The sequence below is a fragment of the Salmo trutta genome, chromosome 30 (genome assembly GCF_901001165.1).
Source record: "Salmo trutta chromosome 30, fSalTru1.1, whole genome shotgun sequence".
NCBI classification, from domain to species: Eukaryota; Metazoa; Chordata; class Actinopteri; order Salmoniformes; family Salmonidae; genus Salmo; species Salmo trutta.
Window position 1 is genome coordinate 43,071,869 of NC_042986.1, and position 20,782 is coordinate 43,092,650.

At 42.7% G+C, this 20,782-nt stretch overlaps 1 protein-coding gene across 5 annotated transcripts in view; it reads left to right on the forward strand.

The window, feature by feature from the left end:
* Positions 1-497: 497 nt before the first annotated feature.
* The window catches only part of LOC115168733 (host cell factor 1), a 54,249-nt gene continuing 33,964 nt past the window's right edge, over positions 498-20,782 (forward strand). For 2 of the 5 annotated variants that reach the window (XM_029724270.1, XM_029724273.1), the window contains exons 1-17: positions 498-702; positions 1,269-1,891; positions 2,272-2,462; positions 3,393-3,541; positions 3,777-3,937; positions 6,019-6,215; positions 7,391-7,475; positions 7,915-8,021; positions 9,160-9,339; positions 9,831-10,112; positions 10,368-10,519; positions 10,769-10,945; positions 13,516-13,740; positions 14,106-14,165; positions 14,990-15,100; positions 16,577-16,784; positions 18,275-18,408. In XM_029724270.1, the coding sequence (XP_029580130.1) occupies positions 2,294-2,462; positions 3,393-3,541; positions 3,777-3,937; positions 6,019-6,215; positions 7,391-7,475; positions 7,915-8,021; positions 9,160-9,339; positions 9,831-10,112; positions 10,368-10,519; positions 10,769-10,945; positions 13,516-13,740; positions 14,106-14,165; positions 14,990-15,100; positions 16,577-16,784; positions 18,275-18,408 (2,397 nt within the window). In that variant the 5' untranslated portion in view covers positions 498-702; positions 1,269-1,891; positions 2,272-2,293. The other 3 variants (XM_029724272.1, XM_029724271.1, XM_029724274.1) reach the window with 3 other exon arrangements.

A 20,782-nucleotide genomic window follows, 5' to 3' on the forward strand; every position in this document is an offset into this window, starting at 1 on the left:
GCTCATGAAACATGGGACCAACAGTTTACATTTTTGTTCGGTGTAGATGTTCCTTTAGATTTTTGTTTTTAAAGGAATAGTTTCACCATATTAAAATTACAGTTCAGTTCACGTAACAGGATTGACCTTAAAATGAGGGACAGATGTAAATGAATCACTAATCACACATGAAATAAAAAATTATCTTCAGAAATTACTTTGTCAAAGCAACAAAATAACTAGGACTTTACAATGATGGTGAAACTTGGAGAAATGTTAAAACTGCGTTCACATGGATGATTTCGCCATAGTCTAGAACCCGATAGGAATGTTGACTAAATAATCTGCTTTCTACTACACTGAACAAAAAAAATACATTAGAGTTCTATCAGTGAAGTTATTTTTTGAACCATTTACATGCAGCCTGGTCTAGGCCAATTGATGCCATGTAGTGTCCTGCCAACCTTTGCCCCTGTTGTTAAGAGTGGTGAGACAGCTATACTGATGTCAGCAAGCCACTGTGCCTGCCATCTCCACTATGGGCTTCTGGATAGTGGTGTTTGTTAGAGGCAGATGAGAAAATGGCGGCTTCCTGGGCGGCATGAGAAGTAGCCAAAAGACAGTACTAGCATCTTCTCATTTTAACTAATATAATTATCTGGGTGCAATTTTTTTTTAAATTGAGTCCCGCTCTCGAGACTTTTGATTAGTTACAATTAACGTGTAAGTATAATGTGGTAATGATAATTCAACTTTTTTTTTGTTGTTGTTGCTTTTGTTGTGACGGTATCTCCGCCATTTTTCTTGAGGGAAGTTGGCTAACTTGCTAGCAAGGCTAATAAGGAAAGTAATTTATAACTTGTTAATGCTTCAATGAAAAGATTCGTTAATAAAGAAGTTCAACTTAATTTCCCCAAATTACTCTACCATGTTAGGTTTTACTAAGTTTGCTCGTCATAACTAGCTGTACTTGGTCAAGAAGGATATTAACTTTAGCTTCTAAGCTGGAAGCTAACGAGAGAGCTAGCTAAGAAGCTAGCTCTCTTGTTAGCTAAATAGCTATATGCTATCTGGGTTGTTCTATTGAAATGCCATGTATAATCTGGCAGTAATGTTTATTTTGAATCTTGATTTGCAGCATTAGCTAGCTAGCGGATGCTTCACTAGTGTTAGCTAGCTAGCTGTTAGCTAAACCAGCGCCTTTTTGACATCTAGTTTAGCTAGCTTTTTGTGTAGAAATGGCGACACCCAGAAAAAAAAAGCATGACTTTTTTTGTTGTTGTTGTCAGGTACCATCACAGTGCAACAAAACAACACCAATGAACATTGCCTGCCTGCAACTTTAGCAACAATTACTAGAGATGACAATTGGGAGTGATACTGAAGGAAACAAGTTCACTATTAAAATCTACATATCTACTGAATAACATTAAATATGCATTTCTGCTCATGATAAAGCATGAAAAATAAACAGCTGTGTGGCTATCTTCCCGGGGAAAATAATGTCCAAAACATTAAAAAATATATATTTTTAGATTGCAAGTTATATATACGTGACACAAATTACGAAAAAAATATATATATATCTGTAACGAGCTAGCTAGTAAAACATTCAGTCGTAAGTAGCAAGTTGGGTTCAGCGCCTGATTTGTTCTCGGCCATTTTTCCCTAGTCAGGCTGGTTGGTTTGTTTAGTTTGTTAGCGCCAAGATGGCGGCACCCATTGAATCGTACCGTCTTGCTTATGTGAAACTATAACTACAACTCAGGAAAATTATTGAGTCAATTTTGAAGAGATGTACAAAGTTGACTACGAGTTACACCATTTTGATGGCGGTTTATTTATAGTGTTACGAATCTATGTTGTTTTGACCTGCCGGCTTTTTCAAATTTTCTGCAAAGCGTCTAGCTAGGTAAAATGGCGGCTCCCATAGATTTTTATTTTAGCTTCTTCTTGGCTAAATAAGCTTGCTTGCTACTGTTAGCTAGTAAGGTAGAACCACAACCGCCTGGACATAATTCTCAATACAGCTATCTCTACAATTGGACTTGAACTGGGATCAAAACAAACACATCTTGATTTTATTTTTATGTGCAGTATTTTAGCATTTTAGCAGGTTATTAATCCTGTTAGCTTAGCGTTAGCCAGCTAGCTGGCTATTCCTGACAGGAGCTAACTAGCAAGCTAGTTAACTTAGCATTGTTATACGTTTAGCTATTTAGCTCAATTTTCAAGTAATATTGAAAAGATTTTCAATTTGGATATTTTTTTTTTCTTCTCCCCCCCTCAAAGAGGAACTTCATCTCCCGGCACAATGGCATCTGGCTCAGTTCTGCAGCCACGGTGGAAGCGGGTTTTGGGTTGGTCCGGTCCTGTCCCTCGGCCCCGACATGGGCACCGTGCGGTTGCAATCAAAGAATTGATGGTCGTTTTCGGGGGCGGCAATGAAGGAATTGTGGATGAGTTGCACGTTTATAACACAGGTAAGGTTTAACGTCCAGTGGTTCATGCATACATTTAGTACATATTGTTAAATCTTAGCTAGCTAACGTTAACATTTTTTAGCTATTGGATTCTAGCTACCGCTTCCGCTAAATTAAATCAGTTATTGGATTGTAGTAGCGCTAACGCATTAGTCAACTAGAAATGTTGGATACATAGAATTATAATGTATGATTGGCTAACTACCTATACATATTATTTTGATAACCAAGTACTTAATCCGCTTATGCATTGTCGTTCAAACATAGTGAATTAGCAATGCACCTCTGTGTTTGACAGTGGATAGATGGTTAAAATGTGACTTCTGTATTAGCTCCTATTTTGCAAGGTAAGCAAGCGCCAGTGTTTTGACGTGCCGTGAAATGTAATGGGATCGGTAGTTAGCTGGCTGGCTATGTGGGTAATGGCCTCGCCTTGGGTGCTGATTGGAGAGAAAATCCAGGGGAAAATGGCGGGTTAATAGAAAACAGCAACATCATAATATCAACAAAGATCAATTATTATTAAACGCCCTCGAGTCTGTCTTTAAAAAAAAAAATGTTGAAGACTAATCCATGATGAATCTATTATGTTGTGCTATTTTATAAGCATACCTGAGCACAGTCAATGGCATATCAAATAGTGGGCCGCCAACAAAAATGCAAAACCCCCCCAAAAAACTATGCGATGATAAACACAACACATCCCATTTACATGCAATAGCGCTGTATTTCCATGGTCTGTCAGTGGTGCAGCATCAGGAATGACTTTCCATATTGCCATATCTGGTACGCTATATTATTCATTGAAATCACTGCAATTCTCAAGACTGTGGCTTTTGACATTTTGTAGTTAAGCAGGTTATTACTACAGTAACGTTGGTAGATAGCATGGGGGGTTTGTCGTTAATCTAAGAGTTAATTGTGTTTCAGCGACCAACCAGTGGTTCATTCCTGCTGTCCGTGGTGATATCCCACCTGGCTGTGCTGCGTATGGGTTTGTGTGTGATGGCACCAGGCTGCTGGTGTTCGGAGGGATGGTGGAGTATGGCAAATACAGTAACGATCTGTATGAACTGCAGGTACGCGCTCAGCCCACAGAATACAGCTTTGATAGGTATTTAGTGAGATATTGGGTCGTAAACACTAAACTGTTTTGAACAAACATCTGTATATTATATTCTTGTCAATTTAAAACACATTTTCTATGTTTTGCATCAGATGTCTGCCTAGGCTAGTTAAGAGATCATAGGGCCACACCCAAGCTTGTTAGTGAGTTATTATCTGCATGATGTTATTTTCTCTGGCTGTCCCCAGGCCAGCCGCTGGGAGTGGAAGCGTCTGAAGGCCAAGTCTCCTAAGAACGGCCCCCCTCCATGTCCCCGTTTGGGCCACAGCTTCTCCCTGGTAGGGAACAAATGTTACCTGTTCGGAGGACTGGCTAACGACAGCGAGGACCCCAAGAACAACATCCCCAGGTACACTACATCCAATATATACTGAACAAAATATATTACGGTTCATATAAGGAAATCAGTCAATTTAAATGTTCATTAGGCCCTAGTCTATGGATTTCACATGACTGGGAATACAGATATGCATCTGTTGGTCACAGATACCTTTAAAAAAATATATAATCTTCAGTTGGGCAAACCCACAGTTTCATCAGCTGTCTGGGTGTCTGGTCTCAGGCGATCCCGCATTTGAAGAAGCCGGATGTGGAGGTCCTGGGCTGGCGCGGTTGCTCGTGGTCTGCGGTTGTGAGGCCAGTTGGACGAGTTGCCAAATTCTTTAAAACCATATTTGTAACAGTTTTGCAACACAAGGGGTGGGAGGAGCATGTTCCCAGTGACGTACTGGGCTGTCTTCACCACCCGCTGGGAGGGGCCTTGCGATTCTTCATGCAATTAAGGGAAAACAATTGAAAGCAGTTTGGGCCTTTTGTTTAAAAAAAAAAAAGAGAGAGAAAAAAGAAGAGAATCCCAGTTTTCCATTGCTACCACATTTATTTCTCTACTCCTTAAATTGTGTGAGTGGCATTGTTTTACACATGCAGTTACAACTGGAGTATCAAGCATGTTAGGCGCAGCAATAGAACTCTTAAAGGGCCAGTGGTGTCTTAAAATGTTAATGACATAAGTCTACTTTGTAATAGAAACAACAAAATATTTTGAGTGAATAATTATTTTATTTACAGTGCATTTGGAAAGTATTCAGACCCCTTGACTTTTTCCAGATTTTGTTACGTTACAGCCTTATTCTGAAATGTATTAAATACATTTATTTCCTCATCAACCTACACACAATACCCCATAATGACGTCACAATACCCCATAATGACGTCGTGAAAGTGAACAGGTTTTTATTTCCATAAGTATTCACACCCTTTGCTTTGAGCTCAGGTGTATCCTGTTTCCATTTAAATTCAATTGATTGGACATGATTTGGAAAGGCACACACCTGTCTATATAAAGGTCTCACAGTTGACCGTGCATGTCAGAGCAAAAACCAAGCCATGAGGTTGAAGGAATTTTCCGTAGAGCTCTTAGACAGGATTGTGACGAGATTTCTTAAGTCATGTCATAGCACAGGGGGATTTCTTAAGTCATGACGTAGCCCAGGGGGATTTCTTAAGTCATGACGTAGCCCAGGGGGATTTCTTAAGTCATGACGTAGCCCAGGGGGATTTCTTAAGTCATGACGTAGCCCAGGGGGATTTCTTAAGTCATGTCGTAGCCCAGGGGGATTTCTTAAGTCAGCTTTCTTCTTTTGTTCTCTAATGCTCCTCTGTTCCTCAAGAAGGGTGAGGCCGTTGACATCACGACTTCCCATCAAACCAAGTCCTCGAATGCCCTTCTTGAAGTTTGCAGTTTTGTGTACAAAAAAAACACTATTTTGCTCAAAACATATATTTTTGTACCCTTTAGTGTGTACTTTAGTGTGTTTTATACCTGGGATATCGCTTTCCAACAGGAAACCGTTAAACTCACTGGAGAACGTTGTCTACGTTTCAGTTAGTGGATTGGTTGATACTTTAACCCCTGTCCAATAGATTAGTGACTCAAAAAGTACACAGTGATCCCTGTTGGGATTGAACCCATAACCTTGCCAAACACTATAGATATAACCAGATGGAGGGAGGCTGTAATCGTCATGAGACAGAGGAACATCAGGACCTGCAGCTAACTCTGAGGATCGGCCATCCAGTGTGGTGTTTGGATGGTGTTAATGTAGGCCTTGTCAAAACATAGCAACATATAACACAATCTTGTCGTCTTTTTTTATTTTCTTTTTACAGCAGAACGATAAAACAGAATAAAATGTAGCTGTGTTTCACTCCCTCCTCTGGCTGGCTGGTGTATGTAGTGTATTCACTCCCTCCTCTGGCTGGCTGGTGTGTGTAGTGTATTCACTCCCTCCTCTGGCTGGCTGGTGTGTGTAGTGTATTCACTCCCTCCTCTGGCTGGCTGGTGTGTGTAGTGTATTCACTCCCTCCTCTGGCTGGCTGGTGTGTGTAGTGTATTCACTCCCTCCTCTGTGTTTCCTTCCCTCCACCCAGATACCTTAATGATCTGTATACGTTGGAGCTGCGTGCTGGCTCCAGTGTGGTGGGCTGGGACATCCCCATCACCTACGGGGTGTTGCCCCCACCCAGAGAGAGCCACACTGCCGTCGTCTACACAGAGAAGTCCCGTCTGGTCATCTATGGAGGCATGAGTGGTTGTCGTCTGGGAGATCTGTGGATCTTAGACATAGGTGAGTGACGGCTCGAGTTTTTTTTTTGCCCGACCTAGGAAATCCAATCAAGTTTATTTGTTCTAGACAGGATACACATGGTGTTTACAGTACAGTGACACGCTGACTGGCAGGTTGCGTTGCATCAACCAATGGCTGCGTGCTACGGCATCGACTGCAGTTGGGCATCAGGTTGTTATATCATGTTATGTGGTTAGATGATATGTTAAAACACCTGTCCAGGCGTTGTAAACTCTGACATGAGTATTCAGTCTAGTCGGGCAGAATTTTGGACCGAATCTCGGACCAAATGGCTGTGTTTACACAGGTTATCCAATTATGGTCAAAAGAGCTGATCTGATTTGGTCAACAGACAAAATAGTGTAAAAATCATCCAAATAGGCTAAGTTTACACAGACAGCTCTATGTTGCATGATCTAGGTTTATTATTAGTATTATTATTATTAGTATATTAGTAGTATTATTATAAATAGTAGTATTATTATTATAAATAGTAGTATTATTATAAATAGTAGTAGTATTATTTGTAGTATTATTATAATTAGTATTATATTAGTAGTATTATTATTATTTGTAGTAGTATTATTATTTTTAGTATAATTAGTATTATTATTTTTATTATAATTAGTATTATTAGTATTATAATTAGTATTATTAGTAGTAGTAGTATTATAAATAGTATTATTATTATTATATTAGTAGTAGTAGTATTATTTGTAGTATTTTTTAAAATTATAATTAGTATTATTATTTTTATTATAATTAGTATTATAATTAGTAGTATTATTATAAATAGTATTATTATTATTTGTAGTATTATTATTATTATTATTATAAATAGTATTATTATTATACTTTTTAAGACACCCAAAGTCACTTTACACAGCAGGATCAAAAGCACTAAAATCCCACATTAAAACAAGTACCGTTACGCTGAACCACGGGGCAGGAGGAAAGGTACGACTGCAGACAATCCGGGCAGTACACTATGAGGTGGTATAGTGATCTTTCAGTACACTATGAGGTGGTATAGTGGTATAGTGATCTTTCAGTACACTATGAGGTGGTATAGTGATCTTTCTAGCAGGTTTTCTGGAATAATTTAAAATGGAGACGTTATTTATTTTTATTTTTTTAGTACAGGAGCTGGATGAGTTATTTGCTTTCCTCTACAGACACCCTCACATGGAGTAAACCGTCTATCAACGGAACAGCTCCTCTTCCTCGCAGTCTCCACTCTGCCACAACCATCACCAACAAGTGAGTTAAATGTCATGTTTTAAAATTTGCAAATGTGATGCCTGTGGGAGTTGAACCCACCGAGTTGGCGTTGCTGGCTTTATTGCTCACAAACCCACCTGTCCCACCTCTCTCTCTCTCTCTCCCTACTTGTCCCACCTCTCTCTCTCTGTCCTGCCTCTCTCTGTCCCACCTCTTTCTCTCCCCACCTGTCTCACCTCACCTCTCTCTCTCTCTCTCTCTCTCTCTCTCTCTCTCTCTCTCACCTGTCTTACCTCTCCTCTCTCTCTCTCTCTCTCCACCTGTCTTACCTCTCCTCTCTCTCTCTCTCTCTCTCTCTCTCTCTCTCTCTCTCTCTCCACCTGTCTCACCTCACATCTCTCTCCTCTCTCTCTCTCTTGCTCTCCTGCCTCACCTGTCTCTCTCTCTCTCTCTCTCTCACCTGTCTGTCCTCTAACAGGATGTACGTGTTCGGAGGCTGGGTTCCCCTGGTGATGGATGACGTCAAAGTAGCGACACACGAGAAGGAGTGGAAGTGCACCAACACACTGGCCTGTCTCAACCTAGGTATGTCAGGCTGATCAACACACTGGCCTGTCTCAACCTAGGTATGTCAGGCTGATCGACACACTGGCCCGTCTCAACCTAGGTATGTCAGGCTGATCGACACACTGGCCCGTCTCAACCTAGGTATGTCAGGCTGATCGACACACTGGCCCGTCTCAACCTAGGTATGTCAGGCTGATCGACACACTGGCCCGTCTCAACCTAGGTATGTCAGGCTGATCGACACACTGGCCCGTCTCAACCTAGGTATGTCAGGCTGATCGACACACTGGCCTGTCTCAACCTAGGTATGTCAGGCTGATCGACACACTGGCCCGTCTCAACCTAGGTATGTCAGGCTGATCGACACACTGGCCCGTCTCAACCTAGGTATGTCAGGCTGATCGACACACTGGCCTGTCTCAACCTAGGTATGTCAGGCTGATCGACACACTGGCCCGTCTCAACCTAGGTATGTCAGGCTGATCGACACACTGGCCTGTCTCAACCTAGGTATGTCAGGCTGATCGACACACTGGCCTGTCTCAACCTAGGTATGTCAGGCTGATCGACACACTGGCCTGTCTCAACCTAGGTATGTCAGGCTGATCGACACACTGGCCTGTCTCAACCTAGGTATGTCAGGCTGATCGACACACTGGCCTGTCTCAACCTAGGTATGTCAGGCTGATCGACACACTGGCCTGTCTCAGCCTAGGTATGTCAGGCTGATCGACACACTGGCCCGTCTCAACCTAGGTATGTCAGGCTGATCGACACACTGGCCCGTCTCAACCTAGGTATGTCAGGCTGATCGACACACTGGCCCGTCTCAGCCTAGGTATGTCAGGCTGATCGACACACTGGCCTGTCTCAACCTAGGTATGCCAGGCTGACCCAACACACCACTCTCTTAGATAAAATGGCCTACAAATTATCACATTTGACACCCAGTTTTTATAAAACGTTGAGCACAAACAAAGTCAGCGATGAAGTACAAAAATACAACAAAAAATAATCCCCTAAAAAAAAAAAAAAAAATAGACATTCCGACTGACAAACGTACCTCAGTAACAATGTACCTCTCAACTGATCCATGTAAAATGCCATCCCTTCTGTCCCTACTGTTTCCATTCACATTTACATCATATTTTACCAGACTCGATGGTGTGGGAGTCAGTTCTGCTGGACTCTCTAGAGGATAACATCCCCAGGGCCAGGGCCGGTCACTGCTCCGTGGCCATCAACACACGTCTCTACGTGTGGAGTGGACGGGACGGATACCGCAAGGCCTGGAACAACCAGGTGTGCTGTAAGGACCTCTGGTACCTGGAGACAGGTGAGTGTGCTTCCTTCCACCTGTAACTTCATCAGTCGGTATGATGCTGGTTTTTCACCTGTAACTTCATCAGTCAGTATGATGCTAGTTTTTCACCCATCATTTCATCAGTCAGTATGATGCTGGTTTTTCACCTGTAACTTCATCAGTCAGTATGATGCTGGTTTTTCACCTGTAACTTCATCAGTCGGTATGATGCTGGTTTTTCACCTGTAACTTCATCAGTCGGTATGATGCTGGTTTTTCACCTGTAACTTCATCAGTCAGTATGATGCTGTTTTTTTTACCTGTAACTTCATCAGTCGGTATGATGCTGGTTTTTCACCTGTAACTTCATCAGTCAGTATGATGCTGGTTTTTCACAAAAATGCTTGTGTGCGTTAATTGAAAATGTCTTTTTTAATTATTTTTTTTATATAAAATGTTAATTATTTAATCAGGTTGTTATTTAAATCCTAACTGCTTCTCTGTTTTTATTCGTCTCCCCACAGAGAAGCCCCGCCCCCCGTCACGGGTGCAGCTGGTGAGAGCCAATACCAGTAGTCTGGAGGTGAGCTGGGGGGCGGTACCGACTGCGGACACCTACCTGCTGCAGCTGCAGAAGTACGATATCCCCCCTGCCGCGGCTGCCACTTCCCCCGGCGTCAGCCCCGCGACCTCACTGCCGGTCAATTCTTCCCCCAAGAGCCCCGTCACAGCCTCGGCAGTGTCCGTCCAGGGCATCACCCTGGTCCCTTCCATGCCTGGGAGTCCAGTCCCTGCTCGCGGACCAGGTAACCGCTACATACTGACAGTTTAGGCTATTACTGTAATTATTTTAAATGTAAAAGTTTTAAAGTTTCATTTCTCTGTAACTTTTCAAAACTAAGTTGATTTTAAAGGCTATGGTGAAGGACAAGACGTGCAGTCTAAACTATCTTTAAAAAAAAAAAAAGTATAATATATTTTTTTTTTACATCAAAATCAAATGGTTTCTTTCCAGATCAGCAACCTTCTAAATGTGTTTTTTTGTTGTTTCTCCTCTCCAGCTATTCTTAAGGTGTCTGCTCCCCATTCCACCACAGGCACCTCCATCGTCACGGTGAGACAGGCCAACCAGGGCGGAAAATCCCCTGTCATGGTTACATCACTTCCTGCTGGGGTCCGCATGGTGGTGCCGGCCCAGGTCGCACAGGGAACCGTATGAATAAATAATGAATTTATGGTCTGCATATGAGTTCTGGTCAAATGTAGTGCACTGTGTAGGGTTCCGTCTGGGACTTAGACATTTAACCCGTCAAATAATGGATTAAGACTGAAGAATTGGCACAAAATAGCCTCGTTTTTGTAAAAAAAAAATATATATATATATATAATTTTTTGGTTATTTGGGTGTCCTCACTGTATGTTGTCTCTGTGGGTCTATTCCTATCTGCTTCCTCCTTCTCAGCCAATGGGAAGCAGCCCTCAGATGAGTGGCATGGCTGCGTTGGCTGCAGCAGCTGCGGCTACCCAGAAGATCCCGCCCTCCACGGCCACCATGCAGCTGCCAGCCGGTGCCACTATAGTCAAGACCGTGGCCATGAGCCCCGGAGCACAGACTGCTAAAGTAGCTTCGCCTGTTATGGTAAGAGATCCCTGTACGAATAGTAACACACACACACACACACTCTCTCTCCATATAAACTTCTGTCTGCTGTCAATTATAAAGTCCGCTGGCTGGCTCACTAGAGCGATTTGTAGTGTGTGATTGTTTTGTAGTAGGGATGTGTATATTTGACCAATAGCCATACTACCTACCGTACCACTTGGAATGAAGCAATGTATCAACCATGCTATAGGAATGTATTCTGAAGGAAAATATAAAACGCAACATGTTGGTCACATGTTTCATGAGTTGAAATAAAAGATCCCAGAAAATGTTCCATTATGAAACAAAAAGCTTATTTCACTAAAATGTTGTGCACAAATGTGTATACATCCCTGTTAGTGAGCATTTCTCCTTTGCCAAGATAATCCACCCACCTGACAGGTGTGGCATATCAAGAAGCTGATTAAACAGAATGATCATTACACAGGTGCACCTTGTGCTGGGGACAATAAAAGGCCACTCTAAAATGTGAAGTTTTGTCACACAACACAATGCCACAGATGTCTCAAGTTTTGAGGGAGCGTGTAATTGACATGCTGACTGCAGGAATGTCCACCAGAGCTGTTGCCAGAGAATTGAATGTTCATTTCTCTACCATAAGCCACCTCCAATGTCAGTTTAGTGAATTTGGAAGTACGTCCAACCGGCCTCACAACCGCAGACCACGTGTAACCAGCCCAGGACCTCCACATTCGGGCTTCTTCACCTGTGGGATCGTCTGAGACCAGCCACACAAGCAGCTGATGAAACATGGGACCAACACTTTACATGTTGCGTTTGAATTTCTTTCAGTGTTTACAGAGCATTCGGAAAGTATTCAGACCCCTTCACTTTTTCCACATTTTGTTATGTTACAGACTTATTCTAAAATTGATTAAAAATTGTTTTTTAAATCCTCACAATACCCAACAATGACAAAGCAAAAAACATTTTTTTTTTTGCCAATTTATATATATATTTTTTAAACATATCACATTTACACAAATATTCAGACCCTTTACTCAGTACTTTGTTGAAGCTCCTTTGGCAGCGATTACAGCCTCGAGTCTTCTTGGGTATGACGCTACAAGCTTGGCACACATGTATTTGGGGAGTTTCTCCCATTCTTCTCTGCAGATCCTTTCAAGCTCTGTCAGGTTGGATGGGGAGCGTCGCTGCACAGCTATTTTCAGTTCTCTCCAGAGATGTTCAAGTCCGGGCTCTGGCTGGGCCACTCAAGAACATTCAGAGACTTGTCCTGAAGCCACTCCTGCGTTGTCTTGGCTGTGTGATTAGTGTCGTTTTTCTGTTGGAAGGTGAACCTTCACCCCAGTCTGAGGTCCTGAGCGCTCTGGAGCAGGTTTTCATCAAGGATCTCTCTGTTCTTTGCTCTGTTCATCTTTCCCTCGATTCTGACTAGTCTCAAAGTCCTTCCGCTGAAAAACATCCCCACAGCATGATGCTGCCACCACCATGCTTCACCGTAGGGATGGTGCCAGTTTTCCTCCAGATGTGATGCTTGGCATTCAGGCCAAAGAGTTCAATCTTGGTTTCATCAGACCAGAGAATCTTGTTTTTCATGGTCTGAGAGTCCTTTAGGTGCCTTTTAACAAACTCCAAGCGGGCTGTCATGTGCCTTTTACTGAGGAGTGGCTTCCATCTGGCCACTCTACCATAAAGGCCTGATTGGTGAAGAGCTGCAGAGATGGTTGTCCATCTGGAAGGTTCTCCTATCTCCACAGAGGAACTCTAGAGCTCTGTCAGAGTGACCATCAGGTTCTTGGTTACCTCTGTGACCAAGGCCCTTCTCCCTCGATTGCTCAGTTTGGCCGGGCGGCCAGCTCTAGGAAGAGTCTTGGTGGTTCCAAACTTCTTCCATTTAAGAATGATGGAGGCCACTGTGTTCTTGGGGACCTTCAATGCTGCAGAAATGTTTTGGTACCCTTCCCCAGATCTGTGTCTCAACACAATCCTGTCTCTGAGCTCTACGGACAAGTCCTTTTTGCTCTGACATGCTCTGTCAACTGTGGGACCTTTATATAGACAGGTGTGTGCCTTTCCAAATCATGTCCAATCAATTTAATTCACCACAGGTGGACTCCAATCAAGTTGTAGAAACATCTCAAGGATGATCAATGGAAACAGGATGCACCTGAGCTCAATTATGAGTTTCATAGCAAAGGGTCTGAATAGATATGTAAAGAAGGTATTCCAGTTTATTTATAATACATTTGCAAAATAAAACTGTTTTTGCTTTGTCATTATGGGGTATTGTGTGTAGATTGGTTGAGGGGGAAAAAATAATTTTATACAGTTTAAAATAAGGCTGTAACGTAATAAAATGTGGATGAAGTTTAGGGGTCTGAATACTTTCCGAATACACTGCATATACGAACAGTGTTGTGAGCATAATATTAGAGTACTTTGGGAAAAAATATATTCAGTATTTGAAACAAGTGTCCAGCCCATATGGACTTTTTAGGCACTACTTATATTAAAAACAAAAAAGAACAGTAGATATTTGAAACCTGACCCCCCTCTCATCCATGTCTCGTTCCTTCTCTCAGATCAGTAACCCAGCTACTCGCATGCTGAAGACTGCTGCGGCTCAGGTGGGCACGTCAGGTGTCGCCACGCCCGGAACGCCCAATCGGCCAATCATCACCGTGCACAAGTCTGGCACGGTGACGGTTGCCCAGCAACACCAGGTGGTTACCACGGTAGTGGGAGGAGTCACCAAGACAATCACTCTGGTTAAGAGTCCCCTCACTCTGGGAGGAGGTGGCACGCTGGTAAGATCACACCTGACAGAGGTCTTAACAGGATCGCTAAGTTAGCCCGTAAACTCTGATTTAAATATTTATAACATAATAATAACTTTTTATAATTCAGTAGTAATTTAAGATTTTCTGGTTCTGTTTCTGTAATTGTTCGTTCGACTTTATTGAAATAATCCATGCCCATTTTTAAGCATTATCAACAAAAAAAATGTATTTTAAAACAAACAAGGTTTTAAGCAAGTCAGCTGACCAGCTTATTGACTCCTGGTTTAGCAGGATCACTAAGTTAGCCAGTGAACTCTGATTTAAATATTATTATTTATTGACCCCTGGTTTAGCAGTGACTCACTGCATCTGTTTTGTCCCCCCGTTCTAAGCTGACTGCGGCCAACCAGGGTCAAAACAAAGTGATGTCTGGCAAGGACGTGCAGCATTGGGTTAGTTAGGATACCTTCTGTTGTCTTTTACATGAACAGTCCATTCCCCTCCATGGGGGTCACATAGTAAACATGTACAGTAGAATAGTCCATTCTCCCCATGGGGGGGTCACATAGTAAACATGTACAGTAGAATAGTCCATTCCCCCCATGGGGGGGGGTCACATAGTAAACATGTACAGTAGAGCAGTCCATTCCCCCCATGGGGGGGTCACATATTAAACATGTACAGTAGAACAGTCCATTCTCCCCATGGGGGGGTCACAAAGTAAACATGTACAGTAGAATAGTCCATTCTCCCCATGGGGGGGTCACATATTAAACATGTACAGTAGAACAGTCCATTCCCCCCCATGGGGGGGTCACATATTAAACATGTACAGTGGAACAGTCCATTCCCCCCCATGGGGGGGTCACATATTAAACATGTACAGTGGAACAGTCCATTCCCCCCCATGGGGGGGTCACATATTAAACATGAACAGTGGAACAGTCTATTTCCCCCCATGGGGGGGTCACATTAAACATGCATTGTACTGTATACACTCAATGTATTGTAAGCAACTGCTAACTGGCATGAATAAATGAATGAATTAACTTTTATTATGTGACCAATTTCAAATGATATAGTTTCCTCAGCCATGTAAGTACAACAATACACAAAGATATATGGTGTTAAATAGACCTGTTTTTTTTCATAGTGTCATATGCTCTGATACATTAAATAGATATGGACCTGTGTTGATAGTTTTAAAGTCCTGTGGCGTTAGATCAGTCTTTCCTCTGTGATCTGACGATCTCTAACCCTACTTCCTGTTCTCTAGCTGTCTAACCTGTCCAACCTGGGGAAGGTGATGTCAGTGGTCCAGACGAAGCCTGGTCAGACAGGAGCGGTGACGGGACAGGCTGGGTCCAGCCTACAGCACATCCTACAGGTCAGGAATACATTTAGTTATATAATACGGGACAGGCTGGGTCCAGCCTACAGCACATCCTACAGGTCAGGAATACATTTAGTTATACAATACGGGACAGGCTGGGTCCAGCCTACAGCACATCCTACAGGTCAGGAATACATTTAGTTATACAATACGGGACAGGCTGGGTCCAGCCTGCAGCACATCCTACAGGTCAGGAATACATTTAGTTATACAATACGGGACAGGCTGGCTCCAGCCTAGAGCACATCCTACAGGTCAGGAATACATTTAGTTATACAATACAGGGCGGTGTTACCTGGGTAATTACAGGGCGGTGTTACCTGGGTAATTACAGGGCGGTGTTACCTGGGTAATTACAGGGCGGTGTTACCTGGGTAATTACAGGGCGGCGTTACCTGGGTAATTACAGGGCGGCGTTACCTGGGTAATTACAGGGCGGCGTTACCTGGGTAATTACAGGGCGGCGTTCCCTGGGTAATTACAGGGCGGCGTTCCCTGGGTAATTACAGGGCGGCGTTCCCTGGGTAATTACAGGGCGGCGTTCCCTGGGTAATTACAGGGCGGCGTTCCCTGGGTAATTACAGGGCGGCGTTCCCTGGGTAATTACAGGGCGGCGTTCCCTGGGTAATTACAGGGCGGTGTTACCTGGGTAATTACAGGGCGGTGTTACCTGTAGTTGGGTAATTACAGGGCGGTGTTACCTGTAGTTGGGCAATTACAGGGCGGTGTTACCTGTGTAATTACAGGGCGGCGTTACCTGTGTAATTACAGGGCGGCGTTACCTGTAGTTGGGCAATTACAGGGCGGCGTTACCTGTAGTTGGGCAATTACAGGGCGGAACACAACGAGCAACTTATTGTTGAATTCACATCGACAGCTGATTCTTATCCATAGTCCCTGTGAGATCCTGTGGAGACAGATTTCGAATGTGTTCTGACGTATAGAGAATGAGTCTCCCAACTGTCTACCAAGCTGAAATGTATTTATTTCACCTTTTATTTAACCAGGTAGGCCAGTTCAGAACAATTTCTCATTTACAACTGCGACCTGGCCAAGATAAAGCAAAGCAATGCGACAAAAAACAACAACACAGAGTTACACATGGGATAAACAAACATACAGTCAATAACACAATAGAAAAATCTATATAGTGTGTGCAAATGGAGTAAGGAGGTAAGGCAATAAATAGGCCAATATTAGCGAAGTAATTACAGTTGAGCAAATTAACACTGGAGTGATAGATGTGCAGATGAGGATGATGTGCGAGTAGAGATACTGGTGTGCTAAAGAATGGTCAGTGCTTGTTTGTTTTTATGCATAGAACAACAGGCGGTAAAATCCATCTCGACGGATATTACACCAACTACAAGGCGGTGCTCTATTTCACAAAGTGTAGCTAGCATGATGTACGACAGCCTCCACCTCTCGTCCTCACCTCTGACCCCTCTCTCTTCTTCCTGTCCCCACCAGACGAAGGGTCCTCTCCCGGCGGGTACTATCTTGAAGCTGGTGACATCAGCCGACGGCACGCCCACCACCATCATCACCACTTCCAAGGCCGGGGGCACCGCGGGGGGCAAGCCCACCATCTTGTCCTACAGCAGCATGCCCACCTCCACCTCTAAGCCGGGCACCCACATTATCAAGACCATACCCATGTCGACCATCGGACAAACGGGTCCGTCTGCTTCCTATCGATCATTCCAATCAATTAATCAGTCAAATCTAATGTATTTGTCCGCTGCAGGTCTGGAACCTTTTTTGATTTTTTTGTAATTTTTTTTCTCACGCGCTGGTGAAAATTTCGGGGCGGTCTCTGGGGAGAAAAGTCTCTTGTCACACACCAGTACATGGATTTGACAGTCAAACTATCAGTTAAATAGCAGCCAGCCGTTGTCACTGCTGATATTCTATGGTCACGTCGTGATTCGTTTAAGTTAACTAACAGGAAGAAGTGGTCTGTTCCCATTTCCTGTGACGGCAGACTCCCGAACATCAACATAACGACATTCCAAAATATAGATATTTGTCTTCACTTGAATCGAAATGAAACATGTGTAGCTCATGTTGATTTTATAAGATATTTATTTTTATCCAGATATCTTCTACCTGCAAGATACAATGTTTTTATTTGTTGGCTTTATGTATTTTTTTTTATTTTTTTTTTACGTAGTTTGCAATATAAGTTACTTTTTAGGTTTTTATAATTTATTTATAATTTTGATTAACTACAAGATAATAATTTTGAGATATGAAGACGTTTTTATTTATTTTTTTAAATTAAATTTAAACTGTTCCATGAAAAGGTGCATATAGAAACCATAACTGGCATACAGATTGGTAGAAATGTAAGATACATTCGCAAGCAAGTACATTTCTGTAGGTTTTGGTGCACTCCACTCGCATGTGGAAGGGGATTAAAATTCAATGAGAGACAAGTAACGGAGGGGGAAAAAGGATAACTTTTTTTGTTGTTGTGAGCCGCTTTAATACACATAACAAATGGAAGGAACACTGGAGTCTATGTGAATTAAAGTTTGTCTTTGGGACAATTTAACCTGCCACAAAGCAGACTCCAGATGCCTAAACCAACTGTATGACTGTAGTAGAACTTTATTGGGCCCCCTAGTAATCATACCACCCATAGGATTTTACTTGGAATTTTGTGAAAAATGTCTTAATGTTTAAACTGCATTTTTTGAAAGGGGGTGTTTAAAACTATAAGAAGGGGGAAAAAAATCAATATGTCACATCCCTATTGGGAACAGAACTATATTGAGGTCGGGATTTTCTTCCGTGAGCAGAACGTTGGCCCAGTTTCATCTCTTCCTGGTGCCGGCCACTGGGCTTCCTGTCATCACCATATTTGGTAGTGAGTGGAAATTCAAACTGGATTCTTCACGTTTATACATCTGGTGAAACGTCTGGCTCCTTGTTCTAGCTATGGCATAATTTTCAACTTAAGTTTTGGGAATATGAATTACATTTTCAACTGGAATATACATTTTAATTTTCAACATTAATTTCCAATGATATTGTACTTTATGAGGTAACTACTAAATGAGTCCAAACGTGTGCTTGGATTTATTTAGTTTATATACCAGAAATGGGTTTCCCTTGCCTACTACATATAACTGTACTAATATATTTAATCTGTTGTCTGGTCAGGAGTGACAGGAAGTGGTATGAAGTCCCCCATTACCATCATTACCACTAAGATGATGACACCAGGCACCGGGACACCAGGCAAGATCATCAGCGCAATGCCCAGAACTGGGGCTGGTCAGCAGGGACTCACACAGGTACACCACCCCTATCCCCTCTCTAACCCCCCTATCCCCTCTCTAACCCCTCTCTATCCCCTCTCTAACCTTTAACCCTGGTACAGTAAGATCATCAGCACTATGCCCACACCTGGGGCTGGCCAGCAGCGATTCACACAGGTAAAGGGGGTTGTAAAAAACATTAATCAAGTCATAACATGAATGGCTCACATCAGTAAAACTAACATTTTGTAAAATGCTGCAGACACATTGCTGTGTAAGCAGAGAAAGATGGTACTAAAAACATATAAGAAACAAGGTCAAAAACATTCAATACAATGTGAAGCTGTTTAGTGATGGGTTCAGTTATTCAAATATTTAAACGGACGGTTTTCATTAAAAAAATAATAAACCATAGGCCTATTTTAACAATGTAAAGGCTTTGTCTAAATTGCATTTATCTATGTGGCATTGCTATCTTAGCTTCTTTACATGGACTTGATGCCGTAAAGACAGGCACTACTACCAGATGGGTTGATAAATAACTTTTTTGTCCGTCTACAATGTATCGAGCCCCAGTCAGTATAGCTACTTTCTCTTGCTACTCCCTGCCGCAGCAGCAAGCCCCATGTCAAACTCCCCGAGCCCCCTGCTACAGCAGCAAGCCCCATGTCAAACACCCAGAGCCCCCTGCTACAGCAGCAAGCCCCATGTCAAACACCCAGAGCGCCCTGCTACTCCCTGCTGCAGCAGCAAGCCCCAGGTCAAACACCCCGAGCCCCCTGCTACAGCAGCAAGCCCCATGTCAAACACCCAGAGCCCCCTTGCTACTCCCTGCTGCAGCAGCAAGCCCCAGGTCAAACACCCCGAGCCCCCTGCTACAGCAGCAAGCCCCATGTCAAACACCCAGAGCGCCCTGCTACTCCCTGCTGCAGCAGCAAGCCCCATGTCAAACACCCCGAGCGCCCTGTTACTCCCTGCTGCAGCAGTAAGCAGAGCTGCACCGTCTCTCCCAAGTTACTCAGGCTGTAAAGCAAAGTGCCCAAGTTAGTCAAAAATCCTATCTGGGGGGAAAAAAAATCGTAATTATTATTCCAATAGTGAAATGATTTCAAATGCCCATCCCTAAAGAATACTTCCCTGAGAGACGTTAAGACCAGGCACCACACCCTCATAGCTACATGTTTCCCCTGAGAGACGTTAAGACCAGGCACCAGACCCTCATAGCTACATGTTCCCCTGAGAGACGTTAAGGCCAGGCACCACACCCTCATAGCTACATGTTTCCCCTGAGAGACGTTAAGACCAGGCACCACACCCTCATAGCTACATGTTTCCCCTGAGAGACGTTAAGACCAGGCACCACACCCTCATAGCTACATGTTTCCCTGAGAGACGTTAAGGCCAGGCACCACACCCTCATAGCTACATGTTCCCCTTAATCATATCACAATCAACTTTTACCAGTTGAGTGTAGACAGAAATATATAACTTTTTTTTTTTTCTTCGTGTAAACAAATAAATCTGCAAATGAGGTTATACCTCTAGGCCTTCAGAAAGTGTTTATGCCTCTTGACTTATTCCACATTGTGTTGTTAAGAATTCAACACGGATTAAATAGAGCTGCACACAGCAGCCCATAATGACCAAGTGAAAACAGGGTTTTTATACATTTTGGCAAATTTAATAGAAAAATGAAATACAGAAATATCTCATTTACATAAGTATTCACACCCTTGAGTCAATACATGTTAGAATCACCTTTGGCAGCGATTACAGCTGTGAGCTTTCCGCTCTTAGATTGTGCAACATTTGCTTATTATTATTATTAAAAAAATTATTCAATCTCTGTAAAATTGGTTGTTGGCCATTTCCTCTTTTAAAGTCTGAGCGATTTTCTTCCTCCTCTGGCAACCGAGTTAGGAAGGACTCCTATATCTTAATAGTCACTGGGTGTATTACAAAAACCATCCGAAGTGTAATTAATAACTTCATCATGCTTCAAGGGATATTCAATGTCTGCTTTAAAAAAATGTTTTTAAATTACCCACCGCCCTTTGCCAGGCATTGGAAAACCTACCTGGTCTTTGTGGTTCAATCTGTGTTTGAAATTCACTGCTCGACTGAGGGACCTTTAAAATTATCTGTATGTGTGTTGGGTACAGAGATGAGGTAGTCATTTAAAAAATAATGTTAAACACTTTTTACACAGAGTGAGTCCATGCCACTTGTGACTTGTTAAGCAAATTGTTTGGGCTTGCCGTAACAAAGTTGTTGAATACTTATTGATTCAAGACATTTCAGCTTTTCATTTGTAATTAATTAGTTACAAATTTCTAAAAACATTATTCCACTTTTACATTGTGTGTGTGTGTGTGTGTGTGTGTGTGTGTGTGTGTGTGTGTGTGTGTGT